Source organism: Hippopotamus amphibius, chromosome 1, assembly GCF_030028045.1.
Source record: "Hippopotamus amphibius kiboko isolate mHipAmp2 chromosome 1, mHipAmp2.hap2, whole genome shotgun sequence".
Lineage (NCBI taxonomy): Eukaryota > Metazoa > Chordata > Mammalia > Artiodactyla > Hippopotamidae > Hippopotamus > Hippopotamus amphibius.
This window is the reverse complement of record NC_080186.1, coordinates 42,857,285-42,876,463: the sequence shown is the minus strand read 5'-3', so window position 1 is coordinate 42,876,463 and position 19,179 is coordinate 42,857,285. Positions and strand designations below refer to the sequence as shown.

Below are 19,179 nucleotides of genomic sequence, written 5' to 3'. Positions count from 1 at the left end.
CTGGATTCTAATCCACCAGCTATCTAATCAGCTGTATGACCTTACGTATGACACTTGTGTTTCATTTTCCTCATTTGTACAACTTATGTCTCAGTTTCTTCATTTATACAACTCAAAAATAAAGCGTCTGAAAAAAAAAGCGTCTGACAGATTCTTGCATATGTAATATGCCGTTATTATTTCCCATCATTTCTCACTTAGTCCTCACAAGCAACTTGGACTTCGGGTATAATTTACCCCCGTTTTTCAGGAACAGAAGCTTAGAGTGGGTAGGAAACCTGCCTAAAGTTCTCGGGACAATTTGGAATTGTCTCTGCCTCCACAGCTCGTCCGACTTAATTTCATATCCGCGCCGGGTTTTCTCAGGCGGCCCCGGCGGCAGGCTCCAGTCCGACGGCAAAAACTCCGGCGCCAGGATTTGGGCACCGCCGCGGCCTGAGCCGGGCGGGCGGGGCCAGGCTGGGCGGGGCGGGCGAGAGGAGGGAAGTTGTCGAAGTTAGGGGAGACGCCCGCTCGCCCGCCCGGGCCTCGCCTCCGGCCGCTCCCTCCGCCTCCTCCCCGCCCCGAGCCCCCGTCAACCCGTCCTTCCTTCCCCTCCCGTGCATGATGGAAACACCATGGCTGCGGCGGCCCAGCTCTCCCTGACACAGGTAACGCCACGCGCCCGTCGGCCGGGCTCGGTCGGCCGGTGTCCCCGGCCCCCTCCCCCATCGAGCTATGGTTCACTGACCCGGGCAGTTTCTCTCCGCCCCGGGCGGGGCGGCCGATACTGAGAGCGCGCGCGCGCGCGCGCGCGTGTGTGTATGGAGTGTCTGAGTCTGACCGGGGAGGACGCCATCCCGAGACGGCAGCTCCGCCGCGTTAGCCGCGACCCCGCCCCGGCCGGTCGGCGCCCCGGCCCCGCCCCACGCGGCGCCCCCTCCTCCAGACCCCGCCGTGTCCCCTGTAGGGTCGGAGCCCGCCCCTCTCATTCCAGTCCGCCTTCACCCACCCAGGAAGTTTCCTTCTTCCAGGCCAGACGCGCACCAGGTGAGCTCCTGTTGAGCTCTCGCGGATTAGCTTCACCCCCGGGTCAGCCCTCGCCCGCACGAGGCTCGCCCTCGGGACAAGCAGAGTCACCCTCCCCAACCAGGCGCTCAGGGTCCCCTCCAAGTCAGTCTTTCCTCTCTAAACCGGCCTTTTCCCACTGGAGTCCGACGAAAGCCCTCCCTTCCCCAACGGTTTCCTCCAGTCAGCCTCTCTTCCAAATAAGTCTTATCCTACCCGAGCGCGTACTTACCCTGCTAGCCCCTTCCTGGATTCAGCCTCTTCCCCTCCTGATCAGGTTTCCTGCTGGGTCAGATCCCCCGATTCAGTCTTTTCTTCCTCAGTTCTGTTACCACTCTTACCCGGTGGGCACTCTGTCGCTGTCCAGGCGGATAACAGGGAAACATACTTAGACAGGTGTGATGGTTCCACCAGTCTGGGTGCTGGGAAGGACCTAAGAGATCACTTGTCCTAGGGGAATCTTCACCAAAACTAGTTTTCAGGGTCTTTTCTCTTGCCTTTCTGCTTCCTTCACAGTCAGTCCTTGGGCTTCCCAGAAAAACCCGCTCAGCATCACTCTGGGAGCTTCCTTCCTCCCTCTCTGTAAAGAAAGCCAGTTTTAATCTTCCCGTGATGTCTTGGATGGTGAGGGGATGTGCACCTATCAGTCCCTTACCACTTTTTTGACCAAATGTCACCCCAGCCTCACCTTCTCAGCCTGTTCTTTCCAGAGCTGGTGGCCATGGACCTCTCGGTTGGGGCCCACCCCAGCCTTCCTGCCTGCCCTGTAGTATCTCCCTGCCACCTTGTAGTCTCCTTGGCCTGGATTTGTCAGGACTTCTAAGGCAAAACACTGGGATAGGTTATACATTTGGTCCGGAGAGTTTTCTGTATTGGGATCAAGAGACTTTGGGATAGAGGGCATTCTAGGAGAGAGGGACTGAGTGAAAAGTGTTCTCCCCAGGAACCAGGAATCACATATAAACATGTGCCTTAGGTAAAATAACTTCAGCTTGCAGGAATTTTCAGCTTCATAAGTGAAGTGTGTTTATTTCCCAGTTTATTTGGTGTTGCTTATCCTATTTTGACAAGCAGATAGTGGAGAAGAGTACTTGAAATATGGCAATTTAGTCTTGGAATCTTTTTTGGAAGGGTCCTCCTGAAACTCAAATTCGAGGAATGGCAACATTGACTTTCGGGTGTTCACTTTTTAATAGTGTAGTTAGTGATATGCATAAAACAAGATCCTGTTGGCAGGCTGTTGCTCGCTGACTCTGTTGGCCAGTTCCAGCCGGGAGTTATCCATTCTTGAAGATTTTGTTCTCCTGAGGACTTCTGTAGATTTGCTTCTTAGTTGTGTGCATACTTTATTCTCTCCCTGGTTAAGACTGTGTTTTTAGTTTCTATTTACTATCATTCATCTCTGGACATTTTCTTCAGGCTCTGTCAGTTTTATAGACTGTTAAATAATTTAAATATTTTCTTGTGGTTATGTATTTAAATATTAACATCTGCACAAAGTAAATTCTGAATCAGGAGTATTATGCTTCAGTGTTTCACATATGAAAGAACAAACGTTGCTGGTTCATTTATATTGAATATCCAAATAAGTCAGTTTAGAATATTTTGATTTTAAGACATTGAGGCAATAAGATGTATTGTAGAGGCACAGGAAAAAGAACCTTCCCAGGTGTTAATATACCCTAATGTGCCTCCTTGTTATTTAAAAACTTGGCTGGTTTGTGTTTTTTAATTTAATTTTTTAACTGCTTGAAGCAAATAAACAGATAACAATGCAACCTGGTTTCACACTCATTATCAATCTATGTCACCATCACCTCCCTCCCCCCAACACGGACACTTAGACATAGGCATACTCAAGTGAGATCCTTCAGGGCAGGGACATCCTTCAGTTCATCTCTGTTCCTTAGTGCCCATCTGGAAGAAAGTGATTAGTAACTGTCTTAATGAATGACTGAAAATTCTAAAGGGCTCTATGACAGTTACAAAGATTAAACAGATGCTGAAATTAGTTTCTGCCTTTGGCCATGAGATAATAATAGTTTTGGAGTAGGTTCATTCATTCAACCAATATTTGTTAAGTACCTATTATGTGCTATGCACTGTACTGGGATTGTCTTGTATATAATTTTTTGCCTTTCTCAACTAAGCAAAACTGACAGTTGGGGGAAAAAACACCTGAAAAATATTTTAATTTACTCTTTCCTTCCTCTTTCCCCTGCCTACCAACCAACCCTCCAACTCTCGAACCACCAAAATAAATTATCTAAATTATTATAGTCTAGCTTCTAAACAGAATAGAATACTAAAATAATGAAATGTTAGTCTCAGTGCCAGCTCTGCCAGGAGCTAACTGTATGGCATTGAGTTAAGGCTCCAGGCCTCAGTATTCTTAGCTTTAATATTCATTCAACAAATATATACTGACCATTTATTATGTACTAGGAATTATTCTAGGTACTGAGGATATACTTATGAACAAAATAGATGACAATTCTTGCAATCTGGATACAGAAAAAACATGGAGCTTACATTCTGATTGGAGAGTTTGAATTAGCTGATCTAAGGACCTTTCCAAAGAACATTCTTTTTTTTGTAGATCATAATCTATGATTTGGAGATCTAGTGGTGACTCTCCCGCGGTACTTTAGAGCTGTACAGCCTTAGTGTTTTCTAATTTCAGTTTTCTTCACTAGGTATTCTATTTTCTTCTTGTCAGTAAGAAGTAAAACTTGAGTGGGAAAGATCTTGTGATTTTTGCTTGTGGTGGTAGATTACAAAAAGATATTAATACTTCCTCTTTTTAAACTTTGCTGATTGCCCATTTCTTCCTTAAGCCTATATCTCTAATGATAATGAAAATACTGTTAGCTTCCCTTTGGGTGTGAATATGCCAAGGATTTTACTTCACTTAACCTAGCACTCCATTTTACAAATGAGGGAAATAATTTACATAAGCTAGTAAGTGATAGATCTGAGATTTGAACCAAAGTCTGTAGAACTTCAAAAGCTGTCTACCATACTTCTCTGTGTATTAGATGCTTGGTATATCCATTGCTCCCTTGTATTTTTTATTCTCTTTTCCAGTATATGCTCTGTTTTCCTAATTAGCTACTAAACTTCTTGAGTGTGGGAATATTATCTTTTGCCTCAATCTCCAGTACCTTTCGTGGTATCTTGAGTACAGTTGTGGATGTGCAAGTACTGCTCTTGATGATGAGAAAGGTTTTATTTTATTGAAAGGTGGCATAATAGGAGTATTTTAAATAATCCTCTGTCAGTTCAGCTTTATGCTGAAGTTTTATTGTTTTAATTTATCAAGGATTCTTTTTTTTTTTTAAATAATAAAAAAGCCTTTAGGGCTTCCTAGGTGGTACAGTGGTTAAGAATCCGCCTGCCAATGCAGGGAACACGGCTTCGACGCCTGCTCCAGGAAGATCCCACATGCTGCGGAGCAACTAAGCCCATGAGCCACAACTGTTGAGCCTATGCTTTAGAGTCCGTGAGCTACGACTATTGAGCCCATGTGCTGCAACTACTGAAGCCCACACGCCTAGAGCCTGTGCTCTGCAACAAGAGAAGCCACGGCAGTGAGGAGCCCACGCACCACAATGAAGAGTAGCCCCCACTCACTGCAACTAAAGAAAGCCTGCGCACAGCAAAAAAGGCCCAACACAACCAATAAAATAAATTTAAGAAAAAAATAAAAAAAAAAGCCTTTAGAATGGGACTTAAAATAATTTTAGTGTATGGTCAAAAACAATAAATGCTCTAAGGATACTTTTAATGCTTTTTTTAATTTTAATTTTTATTTATTTATTTTTGAATTTATTTATTTGCTTAATTGGCTATGTTGGGTCTGTTGCTTTGTGCGGGCTTTCTTTAGTTGCGGTGAATGGGGGCTACTCTTCATTGTGGTGCGCAGGCTCCTCATTGCCGTGGCTTCTCTTGTTGCGGAGTATGGGCTCTACGTGCGTGGGCTTCAGTAGTTGCGGCACGTGGGCTTCAGTAGTTGCAGCACGTGGGCTTCAGTAGTTGCAGCACATGGGCTCAATAGTTTCGGCTCACGGGCTCTAAAGTGCAGCCTCAATAGTTGTGGCGCACGGGCTTAGTTGCTCCGTGGCATGTGGGATCTTCCTGGAGCAGGGATCGAACCCGTGTCCCCTGCATTGGCAGGTGGATTCTCAAGCACTGCGCCACCTAGGAAGCCCCTTAATGCTTTTTTTAAAATTGCAACAGTGATATAACTGCATTACAGAAAATTTGGAAATTGGAGGGAAAAAAAATCTCTCATAGTTTCAGTTCTTGGTGTTTATTTTCAATTTCATTGAAGTATACAGTATGTGTTACTATATGTATCACCTTTGCAGTCTGGTTTAACAGTTATTATGGCAAATAGAGGGCAGAATGTGAAAATTACAACATGTTCTTAGAAGCAGAAAAGGAGTATTTATTCAACATGACATATCATTTGAGTTCCTACTATTGGATAGGCACAATAATGATATTTTTCTTTTTTGCCTGCAATTACAGTCCAGTATACTCTGGAAATCTTTGCTTCCTTGAGCAGTATCTAACAGTTTTCAAAAATGGCTTGGAATGTTCAACATTTGGGAGGAGCTGTCATAGTTAAAATTAATTAGGAACAGTTGGTTTGTCCAATGGAGTGTATTCTTTTGTTTTCACTCTATTTGCAGACAGAACAATAAGAAAAGACTAACATATAGTAGAAAAAGATTGAGCATCTTTATTTAGTAACGAATCATAGTTCTAATCTCCTCTCTCACTAATAGTCTAAATTAAGGTCTCAATCTAAGGCATTTTACTTGCTCTTCAAGGAATTATAAACACACTTATATGCTTCTTTGTTTCATGAATTTTGGACTTAAAAACATTGGAACTCTGGAAACCAAAATCAGGAAAATGGCTTAAGAGAGAGAAGGGGTGGAAGAGGAATGGAGGTAGGAAGGAAGGGAGGGAGGGTGGGAGGAAAAAGATCCATTGGTCGAAATCTGGGTAATTTGGAGAATGGGTAGAAATAAATATAAAATTAATCAAGGTGGGGTTCATTAGGCAAACCCATATACTGAAATTTCATTTTAAAGTATGAACTCACATCAACAAGATAAAATATTATGTCTTCATTAAAAATTATGTTTATTAGGAGCTTTTATTAATCTGAGGGATGTTGTAATTAGAATGCTGTATTAAAGTGGAAACATTTTATTTAGACAAATGATCTAATCCACTTACGCATGCATAGAAAAAAGAATGGAAGAAAAAACACCAAGATTTTATGAGAGCATGGTTATAATTTTTACTTACCTTCTTTTCAACAGTGAGCATGTATTTCTTCTGTAGTCAGCTGACTTAGCATTTCTATATGACAACTTTTTTGAAAATTCACCCTTTTAAATTGAAACCAATAACTGTATGTAATATTGATATGAACTATACCTCACTTAAAAAAATAGCTGTATGTAAAGTAAAAATTTGTGTTCTAAGATTGTATCTATTGGGTTGGCCAAAAAGTTTGTTGGGTCTTTTCCGTAAGATGGCTTTAGTAGTGCTTAGTTGTCTTTAGCTTCATTCAAAACAATTTTAGACTGTATTGTGACAACTGTCATATCAGCATGCATTTAAAAAAAAACCTTATCAAAACTGATGAATTTTTGGTTAGCCATTTTAATATTGAAGATGGAAGAGAAAAGCAACATTTTTGGCATGTTACACTTTATTATTTTAAGAAAGGTAAAAACAACTGAAATGCAAAAATAGATTTGTGCAGTGTATGGAGAGGATGCTGTGACTGATCGAACCTGTCAGAAGTGGTTTGTGAAGTTTTGTGCTGGAGATAGCTTGCAGGATGATGCTCCATGATCAGGTAGACCAGTTGAAGTTGATAGTGATCAAATCGAGACGTTAACTGAGAACAATCAATGTTATACCATGCAGGAGATAGCCAACATACTCAAAATATCCAAGTCAAGTGTGGAAAATCATTTTCACCAGCTTGGTTATGTTAATCACTTTGTTGTGTGGGTTCCACATAAGTTAAGCGAAAAAACAAACCTTCTTGACTATATTTCCTCTTATGTTCTCTACTGAAACGTAACAAAAATGTTCCGTTTTTAAAACAAATTGTGACGAGAGATAAAAAGTGGATAATGTACAGTAATGTGGAACAGAAGAGATCATGGGGCAAGCAGAATGAACCACCACCAACCATACCAAAGGCCAGTCTTCATCCAAAGAAGATAATGTTGTATATATGGTGGGATTGGAAGGGAGTCCTCTATTATGAGTGCCTTCCGGAAAACCAAGCAAATAATTCCAACAAGTACTGCTCCCAGTCAGACCAGCTGAAAGCAGCACTCGACAAAAAGCATTCCAGAATCAGTCAACAGAAAACGCATACTCTTCCATGAGGATAATGCAATATTTCATGTTTCTTTGATGACCGCAAAAACTGTTACAGCTTGGCTGGGAAGTTCTGACTCATCCGTCATATTCACCAGACATTGCACCTTCAGATTTCCATTTATTTCAGTCTTTACAAAATTCTATTAATGGCAAAAATTTCAGTTCCCTTGAAGACTGTAAAAGGCACCTGGACCAGTTCTTTGCCCAAAAAGATAAAAAGTTTTGGGAATATGGAATTATGAGGTTGCCTGAAAAATGGCAGGAAGTAGTGCAATAAAACAGTGAATACCTTGTTCGATATAGTTCTTCATGAAAATGAAAAATGTTTCTTTATTTTTACTTAAAAACCAGAAGAAACTTTCTGGCCAACGTAGCACATTCACATTTCATCTTAAATAGTCCCATCTTTGGGTTTAGAGAAATTGTCCAGAAGAATGATAATAATTATTATTATAATTGGTTTGGAGAATTCAGTCAGGACTAACTTAAAATTTTGTATGTTGCTTTATAATTTACACAGTGTTTTATGCTCTCTCATTTGATCTTCACAATAATCAATAAGCTAGGCTGTTATCATTATTTCAGATTGGAGAATCCTGAGGCTCAGAATTTGTGATGTGCTTTATAGTTGGTAAATAAAAGAGCCAGCATAAACCTGTGTTAAAAAAAAGTTCACACGTACCAGTGAAAGTCTCCATCCTGCTCTTGGCCCTTAATCTCCTTCCTAGAGGCAGTCATTCTTGCTATTTCTTGTGTATTTTCAGCAGTAATCTGTGATGTATATGTAAAAAATACACACACACACACATAAGATATGCTATTTATATATAGTGCGTGTATGTATATTTCTTTTGAATAAGCTACGTATTTTGTGGCTTATTATTATTTTGCTTAATTTATCTAGGAGATTGTCCTATACGATCACATACAGATTTCCCTCATTATTTCCAAAACTTGAGAATGTTCCTTTATATGAATATACTGTAATTTATTTAACTAGCCACCTAATGATGGACTTTTATATTGTTTCCGATCTTCTGTTATTACCAGCGGTGCTACAGTGAATATTCTTTTACACATCTTTGTGCACATGTATGTGCACTGATTTTTAGTAGGTATAATTTGGGGCCAAAGGATATTTTTAATTTGCATAGACACTGCTAATTTGCATTCCGAAAGGTTATACCAGCAACAGTGTTTGTGCTGTTTCCCCATCAGTATAGTATATTATCAAATTTTGATCATTGTTAACCTGGTATATAATAAGGATATTTGTTGAAAGTTGGCTTCATGAACTGTGTTTCCCTATCATATAAATGTGAGCTTTTTAGTATTTTGTACAAAAGTAAGATAAAAGTGAGGTATAAGAAACTTTGTGATATTGGGACTTCCCTGGTGGTCCAGTGGTTGAGTATCTGTCTTGCGGTGCAGGGGATGCTGGTTTGATCCCTGGTCAGGGAACTAAGATCCCACATGCGTAGGGCAACTAAGCCTGTGCACTGCAACTACTGAGCCTGCACGTGCCACAACTGGAGAAGCCTGTGTGCTACCACTACAGAGCCAATGTGCTCTGGAGCCTGTGTGCCACAACTAGAGAGTCTGCCTGCCACAACTACTGAGCCCATACACCACAACTAGAGAAAAGCCCATGCACCTCAATGAAAAGCCCATATGCCGCAACAAAAGATCCCATGTGCCCCAACTGAGACCCAACACAGCCAAAAAACAAATAAATATTTTTTTTAAGAAAAGAAACTTTGTGGTATAAATATGCTTTAATGAAGCACAAGTGCAATTAAAAAATAATGGTTGGTACTACAAAGCTATAGTAATCAAAACAGTATGGTACTGGCACAAAAACAGACACATCAGTGGAACAGAATAGAGTCCAGAAATAGACTCATGCACTTATAGTCGATTAACGTATGACAAAGGAGGCAAGAATGTACAATGGAGAAAAGACAGTCTCTTCAATAAGTGGTGCTGGGAAAACTGGACAGCTACATGTAAAAGAATGAAATTAGAACATTCTGTAACACCACATACAAAAATAAACTCAAAAAGGATGAAAGATCTAAATGTAAGGCCTAAAACCATAAAACCCTTAGAGGAAAACATAGGCAGAACACTCTTTGACATAAATTGTAGCAACATTTTTTTTCATCTGTCTTCTAAAGCAAAGGAAATAAAAGCAAAAATAAATGAATGGACCTAATTAAATGTAAAAGCTTTTGTACGGCAAAGGAAACCATCAACAAAACAAAAAGGCAACCTACTGAATGGGAGAAAATATTTGCAAATGATATGACTGATAAGGAGTTAATATCCAACATATATAGACAGCTCATAACTCAACATTAAAAAAAAACAACCTGATTTAAAATTGGGCAGAAGAACTGAACAGACATTTTTCCAAAGAGGGCATGCAGGTGGCCAACAGGCATATGAAAAGATGCTCAACATCGCTAATCATCAGAGAAATGCAAATCAAAACCATAATGAGGGACTTCCCTGGTGGTCCAGTGGTTAAGACTTCACCTTCTGATGCAGGGGGTGTGCCGGGTCTTAGTTGTGGCACACAGGATCTTTGTTGAGGTGTGTGGGCTCTTAGTTGCAGCATATGGGATCTAGTTCCCTGACCAGGGATCGAACCTGGGCACCCTGCATTGGGAGCATGGAGTCTTAAACACTGGATCACCAGGGAAGTCCCTTAAATATACTTTTTTAAAAAAATAAATTTATTTATTTATTTATTTATTGGCTGTGTTGGTTCTTTTTTGCTGTGCGCGGGCTTTTAGTTGCGGTGAGTGGGGGCTACTCTTCGTTGTGGTGCGCGGGCTCCTCATTGCCGTGGCTTCTCTTGTTGCGGAGCACGGTCTCTAGGTGCATGGGCTTCAGTAGTTGCAGCACATGGGCTCAATAGTTGTGGCTCACGGGCTCTAAAGCGCAGACTCAATAGTTGTGGCGCACGGGCTTAGTTGCTCCGCGGCATGTGGGATCTTCCTAGAGCAGGGATCGAAACCATGTCCCCTGAATTGACAGGTGGATTCTTAACTACTGCACCACCTAGGAAGCCCTAAGTATACTTTTTAAAGTTAGTGATCCACTAAGGCATTTGGGAGTTACAGAAGTATGTGCTTTCTTGGGATAGGGACAGAGGAAATAGTTTGTCTTTGTATTTTAATTCCTAAACCTGCCATGAGCTGTGAATGACTAATTATGCATGAATATTGAGCTTAAAAACCTCAAACGATAAGACAACTAAAAATTGTGAACTTAATTTTGTGATTTCTCTGCCTTTCTTAGTGTGGTCTTATTTTAGTTGTGGAACAATTCTATCTAGTGGGCTAAATATTAATGCAAAGATCCTGGAAGGAAAACAGTCTTATGTCACTGTTGAGAAGGAAGAGGATTGATGTTACTTAAACTCCTCATAAGCAGTAGGTACTTTTAGATGATTTACATATGTTATTTCACTTAATATTCACAGCCCTTCTACAAGTAGGAATTAATCTTCTGTATTACTATTCAGGGTTGTGTTGTAAGTGGTAGATTTGAGATTTGAACCTGGGTACACCTGTTCTAAAGTACGTTTGCTGTGCTGCTTCCTGTAAACAGCCATCGGCAATATTTCAGACAAATATAGGAATGAAAATGAACACTCACGTGATATTACATTCCTCTATTGTTATGTAAAAGAAACAGATTATTCAAAGAGTGGGGTCTTTGTGTGAGCCTGTGTGTGAGAGAGAGACAGAGAAGAGGTCAATTTGGGGATAGTAATAACTAATGCTTATTGAGCACTTATGATTTGTCAGGCACTGTTTTCAGTAATCCTTACAACCTGATGACCAGATCATCCTTGTTATTCTTGTTTTATAAAAAGAGAAAACTTAGGCGCAGAGGTAAAGTAACTTGTTCACGGTCAAGCTGCTGCCTAGTGGTAGAGCCAGGGTTATAACCTAGGTAGTGTAAACAACTCACATAAATTGAATGGGTCCATATTTCTGAGGGCAAAGTAACTCTGACAGAACTAATTATGGTGCCATTCCTTGGTTATAACTGAACAGATGTTCTGGGATGCAACATCTTATGTGAAAATCAGCTTTTCATTGCATAGACCACATCTCTTGCAAGTGATTTTTAAAAAATAATTAATTTATTTATTGGCTGTGTTGGATCTTCATTGCTGCACATGGGCTTTGTCTAGTTGCGGTGAGCGGGGGCTACTCTTCATTGTGGTGCGCAGGCTCCTCATTGCCGTGGCTTCTGGTTGCGGAGCACGGGCTCTAGGCGAGTGGGCTTCAGTAGTTGCAGCACATGGGCTCAGTAGTTGTGGCGCACGGCCTTAGTTGCCCCACGGCATGTGGGATCTTCCTGGAACAGGGATCAAACCCAAGTCCCCTGCATTGGCAGGCGGATTCTTAACCACTGCGCCACCTAGAAAGTCTGAAAGTGATTGTTGTACCAAGTTATATCGGAGGGTTTTTGTACACATGATAGAAGGTAGTTTTACATTTTGCAACCTCCAGTAATTTATTACTTATGAAAACCTAAGCTTATCTAGGTTAGTGTACGTCATGCCAGTATTTACCTTTAAGCTAATATTCTCTTGGACATGGTAGTTTGGACTTGGAGTTCCTTCATATCTTATTGCTAAAGATCATATTGTATGTCAGAGAAAATTTTCCCTAAAAAACAAACTGTGTTACTAAGTAAAACTTAGAACTGCTAGGTTTAGGGATTTCTGATGCTCCAGATATGAACATTGTTTAGAGCTAGGGTGAAATAATGGGAGGTCTTGGGCTTTGCAGTCAGAATATCTTAGGTTTAAATCTTTTGTTTGATTGTGTAACAAGTTTCTTAGCTTATTTCTTTTTTTTACCCATAAAATGGTAAATAAACTTAACCTGCAGGATTTGTTGTGAAGAATACGTGAAATAATGATTGTAAATGTCTGGGATCAGTTTAAATGGTAGCAGCTAGTGATAATAATAACAACAACCATTACTACTACCCTCACTAGCCAAATATTTATAAAAGCTAGATTTTAGTTGTTTATAGGGCTGTTAATTTTAATGAAATGTTACACTTAATTAGAATTTTCACAGATCACTGATACCAAGGATTATTGGTAACTTCATTCCATCTTGTATTCACTAGGTACAACACAGTTACATCACTATGCGTATACTAAAAATATGAAGCTTGCATGCATTAAAGGTGCTTCCATTATTACTGGTCCATCCTCTTTTATTTCAGAAAAAACTTGCTGAGTGCCTCCTGTCCCCACTGTGTTAGGTCTTGGACATACAAAGAGAATAAGACCTGGATTCATGCACTGAAATACCTTTCAGTCTTATAGGAAGATAAACATTGACTCTGTGGGGTGATGAGTACTATGATACAGGATGTTAGAAGAAAGGCACCTGGGTGCTGTGGAGTATCCTGTGATTATGATGAAACTTTTTGTGGTAATTTAGTTTTTAATTTTTTCACTGTTTTACAGTGTCCAAGATTGATATTGTGGATGACATTTTAAATTGTACTTAAAAGGACAACATAAAACCATAGAAATATTCGATTCAAGTCAAATTATATTTTGGTGCATCAAGTCCACATTGGGGAATATCATATCCATTTTCTCACGATTTATTCTCTGCTTTTTCTTGTCTTTGTAATAAAGCAAGACTTTTTAACCTAGAGCACAAGACTAGGGAGGGGTTTCAAGGATAGGCTCAAAGGATCTTTGACCTGCTCTAAAATAGTACCTAAAATAATGAGTATCCCGATTTTATATAGTGGGAAGGTCACAAGACTTAGTACAAGACAAACCTGAATTTGAATTCTCCCTCTGCCACTTGTACTCCCTCTGGGTGACCACAGCAAGTTACTTAAACTCTGACTTCCTTTTCTTTATGTATGATATATGTACATTGTTGGAATGTAAGAAACACTGAGTAAATAGCAGTGCTATTGTTATTAGTAGTACTTATATGCAAAATTCATCTAAATATTATTAAATGTTTTTTTACTTCCAAAATTCTTCACTCAGTAAAAAAAACTGGGAGCATGCAGAAATATAGCAAGAAAAGCATGGATCAGTATCCATCCCCTTCTTTAAATTTTTGGTTTCCTTCTTTTTTTTTCTTTACATATTTTTTTAAACATGTTGTAACCTCTCTTGCATTCTCTCTCTCTCTCACACACACACAGACATATGTATAGCTTTGTATTATGTATTTTTTTTAACATAACATATAGATGTTTTCTTCCTATGTGGTTTTCATAGCATCTTTTTAATGTCTTTAGAATGTATTCATTGACTGGATGTTTTATAGTTAATCAAGCCCTTATGACTACAGATCATTTATATATTAATTATAATCATTGCTATTGCAAATAACCTTTGATATGCCATTTGCTGAATTCTTTTTTGTTAGAGTTATAAATGGTATTTACTATAATTGAGTTATTTTTCTATGTATACCTTTGAATTTTGAAGTTAAACTTGAGTGTGATTTTCATTTAGTTTATATTTCTGTGATCTTGAATGGCAAAGCAGGCAGCAGCAGTAATTTACTCAGGAGCAATAATCTCAAAAAACTATTGTTAAGGAATTAAGTTGAGTATATTTAATTCGGCTGCAAAGACCATTTAAAGATCATAAAGTTCACTTAGCGTGGGAAATTGGCGTTCAAAGTTGTGAGCTTGAAGAAGGCTGGATGATTTCAGTTTGCATACCTCTTTTTTTGCAGGCTAGGTTGCTTTCATTCTTAGTCTGTTCTCTACATTCTGTTCTTTGTTTTTTGTTTTTGTTTTTTTTTCTGGCACACTTTTAGGCCTTGTAAGATCTGGGGGTAGATGGGAACACCTGGCACTTCAGAACAGTTTAGAAACTTAACTCTGTTGACTGTACTTTGAGCTAGGCTTGCCTGAAATGTCCTGGTTTGTCTCTGTTCTTGGCAGGTTTTTTCTTTTATACCCTCGTAGTTTTTTGCAACTGATTTCTTTCTTATTTTAGTACAGAAATTTTACCAGTACTAGTGTTTATAGATTGAGGTAGACAAGACATTATCCTTTAACCTAACCAAGAAATTAGTGATTTTTTTGAACTATATCTGCATTTAGAAATATGAGCCATATCAAGTACTTTAAATAAAAGTACTAGAGGTACTGAATTTATAAAATGTTTAAAAATTGTTTAGTTGTTAAGAGACACTCTTTGCCCTGTTATTTCTTTAAAATAAAAAAAAAGAAATTGCTTTTTAAACAGCCATATTGACATATAATCCACATATTATACAATTTATCCATTTAAAATGTACAATTCAGTGGTTTTTAGTCTATTTATAGTTGTGTGCAACCATCACCACAGTCAATTTTAGAGTATTTGTATCACCTAAAAAAGGAACCTCGTGCCCTTTAGGTATCATCCCTTCTCCTCCATGGTTCCCCTAGCCGTAAGCAACCACTAATCTACTTTCTGTCTCAATAGATTTTCCTATTCTGGACTTTGTATGAATGTAATCATATAATACGTGGACTCTTGTTCCTGGATTCTTTCACTTAACCTAATATTTTTGAGGTTTATCCAAGTTGTAACAAGTATCAGTACTTCATTACTTTTTATGGCCGAATAATACTCCATTTTATTGTTATACCACATATTCTTTATCCATTGATGGACATTTGGGTTTTTCCACCTTTTGGCTATTATATATAATCCTGCTATAAACATTCATGTACAAGTTTTTGTGTGGATATGTGTTTTCATTTCCACTGGATATATCAGGTCATTTAGTAACTCTATGTTTAATTGTTTGAGGAACTGCCAGACTATTTCCAAAGCAGCTGCACCATTTTATATTTCCACCAGCAGCGTATGAGGATGTGGATTTATCCAGATCCTCTCAGATAATTGTTACTATCTGATTTTTCAATTCTGGCCATCCTAGTGGGTGTGAAGTAGTATCTCACTGTGGTTTTGATTTGCATTTCCTTGGTGATGAATGGTGTCCAGCACCTTTCGTGTGCTTGTCGGCCATTTATGTATCTTCTTTGGAGAAATGTCCATTCTTATCCTTTGCCCATCTTTAAATTGGGTTGTTTGTCTTTTTAATATTGAGTTGTGAGAGTTCTTTATATATTCTAGATAAAAGTTCCTAATGAGATAAGTGATTTGCAAATATTTTCTCCCATTCTGTGGATTGTTTTTCTGCTCTCCTGATAATGTCCTTTGATACAAAACTTTAAAATTTTAATGAGCCCAATTTAGTTTTTTTTGTTTTGTCACTTGAGCTTTCTGTATCATATCTAAGAATCCCTTGGCAAATCTCAAGTCATGAAGATTTATCCATATGTTTTCTTCGAAGAGTTATATAATTTTAGCTTTTACACTTATATCTTTGATTTAAGTTAATTTTTATATATGATGTAAGGTAACGGTCCAACTTTATTCTTTTGCATGGATATACAGTTGTCACAGCACCATTTGTTGAAAAGACTATTCTTTCCATATTGAGTGATCTTGTAAAAATCATTCGACCATAGGTGCATGAGTTTATTTCTGGACTCTTTATTCTGTTGATCTGTATGTCTCTCCATGTGGAATATAGCACTGTCTCGAATACAATTGCTTTACAGTAAGTTTTGAAATTAAAAAGTGTTAGTCCTTTAACTTTTTCATGATCGTTTGGCTATTCCATGTTCTTTGCAATTCCTTATGAATTTTAGAATTTGCCAGTTTCTGCAAAGAAGTCATTTGGGATTCTCATAGAGATTACATTGACTTTGTGATTAGTGGGATTATTGCTATTTTAACAATGTTAAGTCCATGAACATGGGACATTTTTCCCATTTATATATATAATTTTGTTCAACAATGTCTTGTAATTTTTAGAGTATGAGTTTTCTACTTCTTTGTTAAATTTATTCTTAAGTATTGTGTTCTTTTTGACTTATTCTTAAATTATTTGAATGGAATTGATTTAATTGCATTTTTATATTGTACATTGCAAGTATATAAACATACAATTAATTTTTATATATTGTCCTTGTATTTTGCAAACTTTCCTGAACTCATTTGTTAGTTCTAGTCGTTTTTTAGTAGATTTCTTGGGATTTTTAATATATTAGAGCATGTCATCTGCAAATAGAGGTAGTTTTACCTCTTCTTTTCCAGTCCAGATACCTTTTATTTCTTGTTCTTGTCTAATTTCTCTGACTAGAATCTCCAATAGAGTGTTGGATAGAAGTTTCGAGAGTGAACATTCTTGTTTTGTTCCTGATCTTTGAGAGAGCATATATGTATGCTTATCTATATGTTTTCAGTACCTTGAAGGTGTCTAGTTCAGCCATTGATTGTTTAGGAAATCTAGTATTATTTGAAAGGGGTTTAATTCACATTTTGGTTATGTAGCTCAGGGTTTCTATGGTCCTGTACTATTAGTGTCACCTGAGAACTTCTTAGAAATGTAAATTCTTAGACCTCACCCCAGTCCTGTTCAGAATCAGAAATGCAGGGGGCGGGGAATTTACTTAGCCTTTTGCATGGTAAATGTAGTTCGTATTTTAAAAAACTAATAATGCTACTAATGAGTAATATTTAGAGTTTTAAATATGTGAAGCAAAGACTGCTTATAGTAGGTATTTCCTCCCTTCCTCCCTGCCTCCCTCCCTCCTTTCCTTCTGTGGAAACAATTCAGAGAGGTGGTCAATTTTCTGTGTTTTGGGGCAGTGGTTAAAAGTGAGCTCTTGGACTTCCTAGGTGGTGCAGTGGTTAAGAATCCGCTTGCCAATGCAAGGGACATGGGTTCGAGCCCTGCTCCGGGAAGATTCCACATGCCACGGAGCAACTAAGCCCCTGCACCACAACTATTGAGCCTGTGCTCTAGAGCCCATGTGCCACAACTGCTGAAGCCCACGCCCCTAGGGCCTGTGCTCCACAACAAGAGAAGCCACTACAGTCAGGAGCCTGTGCACCACAATGAAGAGTAGCCCCTGCTCGCAGCAACTAGAGAGAGCCCGTGTGCAGCAACAAAGACCCAACGCAGCCAATAAATAAATTAAATAAATAAATTTAAAACAAACAAACAAAAAGTGAGCTCTGGAGCTCTGGTGTTGTATTGTGTGGCTTGGAATTCTGGTTCTGCCGTTTGCTAGCTATGTGAACTTGGGCAAGTCATTTATTTGCGTTTAAGATTCATACGTAGGGTGTAAGAGCATCTATAGAGTTGTGAAAGCTAGATGAGATAATGCAAGTAAAGTGCTGAGAATAGTGCCTGGTCCATAGTAAGTCCTTAACAAATATAACTATTTGCTGTTACAGCTATTATTGGTTAAGAGCACCCAGCCATGGCCCATTTCTGATAACTTTCTGCTATATGTTTCTTGCTGTGCCTGAAATTGATTCCTTTAGTTTGCTTCATTCGACAAATACTCAGTACCTACTATCTGCAAAGCACTGGTGTCTGTATTATGACATTATATAGTCAGCAAGACAAGTCACTGACCCCATGGGTTAATATTTCTATTGGGGGAGAGCAATAGAAACAAATAGATCATAAATAGGTGAGATAGTGATAAGAGCTAGGAAGAACAATAGAACAGGATTAGGGAAGAGAGTGCCATAATGTGGCACTTTAGATAGGGTGGTCAGAAAGGCCTCTCTGAGGACCTTGTATTTGATCAGAGATCTGAATGAAATAAGAATTGAGCCATATGAATATCTGTGGAGATGTTCCAGGTAGAGGGAACAGCAAGTGTAGGAGTCTTGAGATTGGAGTGCCCTTTGCAGTTGCTTGACGGGTTCCTTTAGGATTTAGTTTAGGTGTCACTTGTAAGTGACTTCCTCAGCTTTTTCTTAGTTTGTTATGAAATAATTCAGACATGACTTTTATTGACTTTTCCTCTTATGTCTCCCTTAGGTATCACTGATCCCATAGCAACTGTGTTTGCTCCCTCTTGATGTACTTTCTGTAATGAATTGTTACTGTCTTTTTTCCCCACTAGATTGAGTTCTCAGTGTCAGGGACTATAGTTTCTTATTGATACTTATTTTATTATTCCCAGTATCTGGGCGTATAGATGTATAATAGATGTCTAGATGAATGAGTAATGAATGAACAACCAAGTTTTTTGGTTGTTTCCTCAGTATATTTCTCTTTGCCCTTTTTTCTGCCTGGTAATAATGATAGTAAGTACAATTTATTTGAATACTTTGTTTGGCAGTCAGCTTAGTGCATCAAATACATTTTTGTATTTAGCCATTGTGTTATAATTTCTTTTTTTCCCTCTATCTTAAGACTAAGGTCCAGGAGGGCAAAGGAGTTGTTCTGTTTGTTCATCTCTGTATCAGAAGTGCCTAGTACAATAACATATCAGCAATTGTTTGAATGAGTGATCTGTTAGTATGTTAATACATTGAATCTTCTACTGAATCACATAGACTATATAATATAAATCATATTTGTATAATATTCCAATAGACCCAGAACTAGGAGCTTTAAGCAAAATAGATCATATTAGATATCCTTAACCCTCCTAACTGCTTTCCCTCAGCAGCACCATATCAAGTCTAATGTTCATGTAAGTGCTCCAACTAGAGTTACATTTTCTCAACTAGAAATTGAGATATATGGCCCAATAATTATACAGAATATTTGAAATTCAGACTGGATAACTGTTACCTCTGTACGCATGTGCCAA

The 19,179-nt window shown here is 38.6% G+C and overlaps 1 protein-coding gene across 4 annotated transcripts in view; it reads left to right on the top strand.

Moving 5' to 3' along the window:
* Positions 1-507: 507 nt before the first annotated feature.
* The window catches only part of EPS15 (epidermal growth factor receptor pathway substrate 15), a 147,198-nt gene continuing 128,526 nt past the window's right edge, over positions 508-19,179 (top strand). Inside the window, exon 1 of one of the 4 annotated variants that reach the window (XM_057710566.1) lies at positions 508-650. In XM_057710566.1, coding sequence (XP_057566549.1) covers positions 618-650 — 33 coding nt within the window. In that variant the 5' untranslated portion in view covers positions 508-617. The remainder of the gene's footprint in view (positions 651-19,179) is intronic. The other 3 variants (XM_057710565.1, XM_057710567.1, XM_057710563.1) reach the window with 3 other exon arrangements.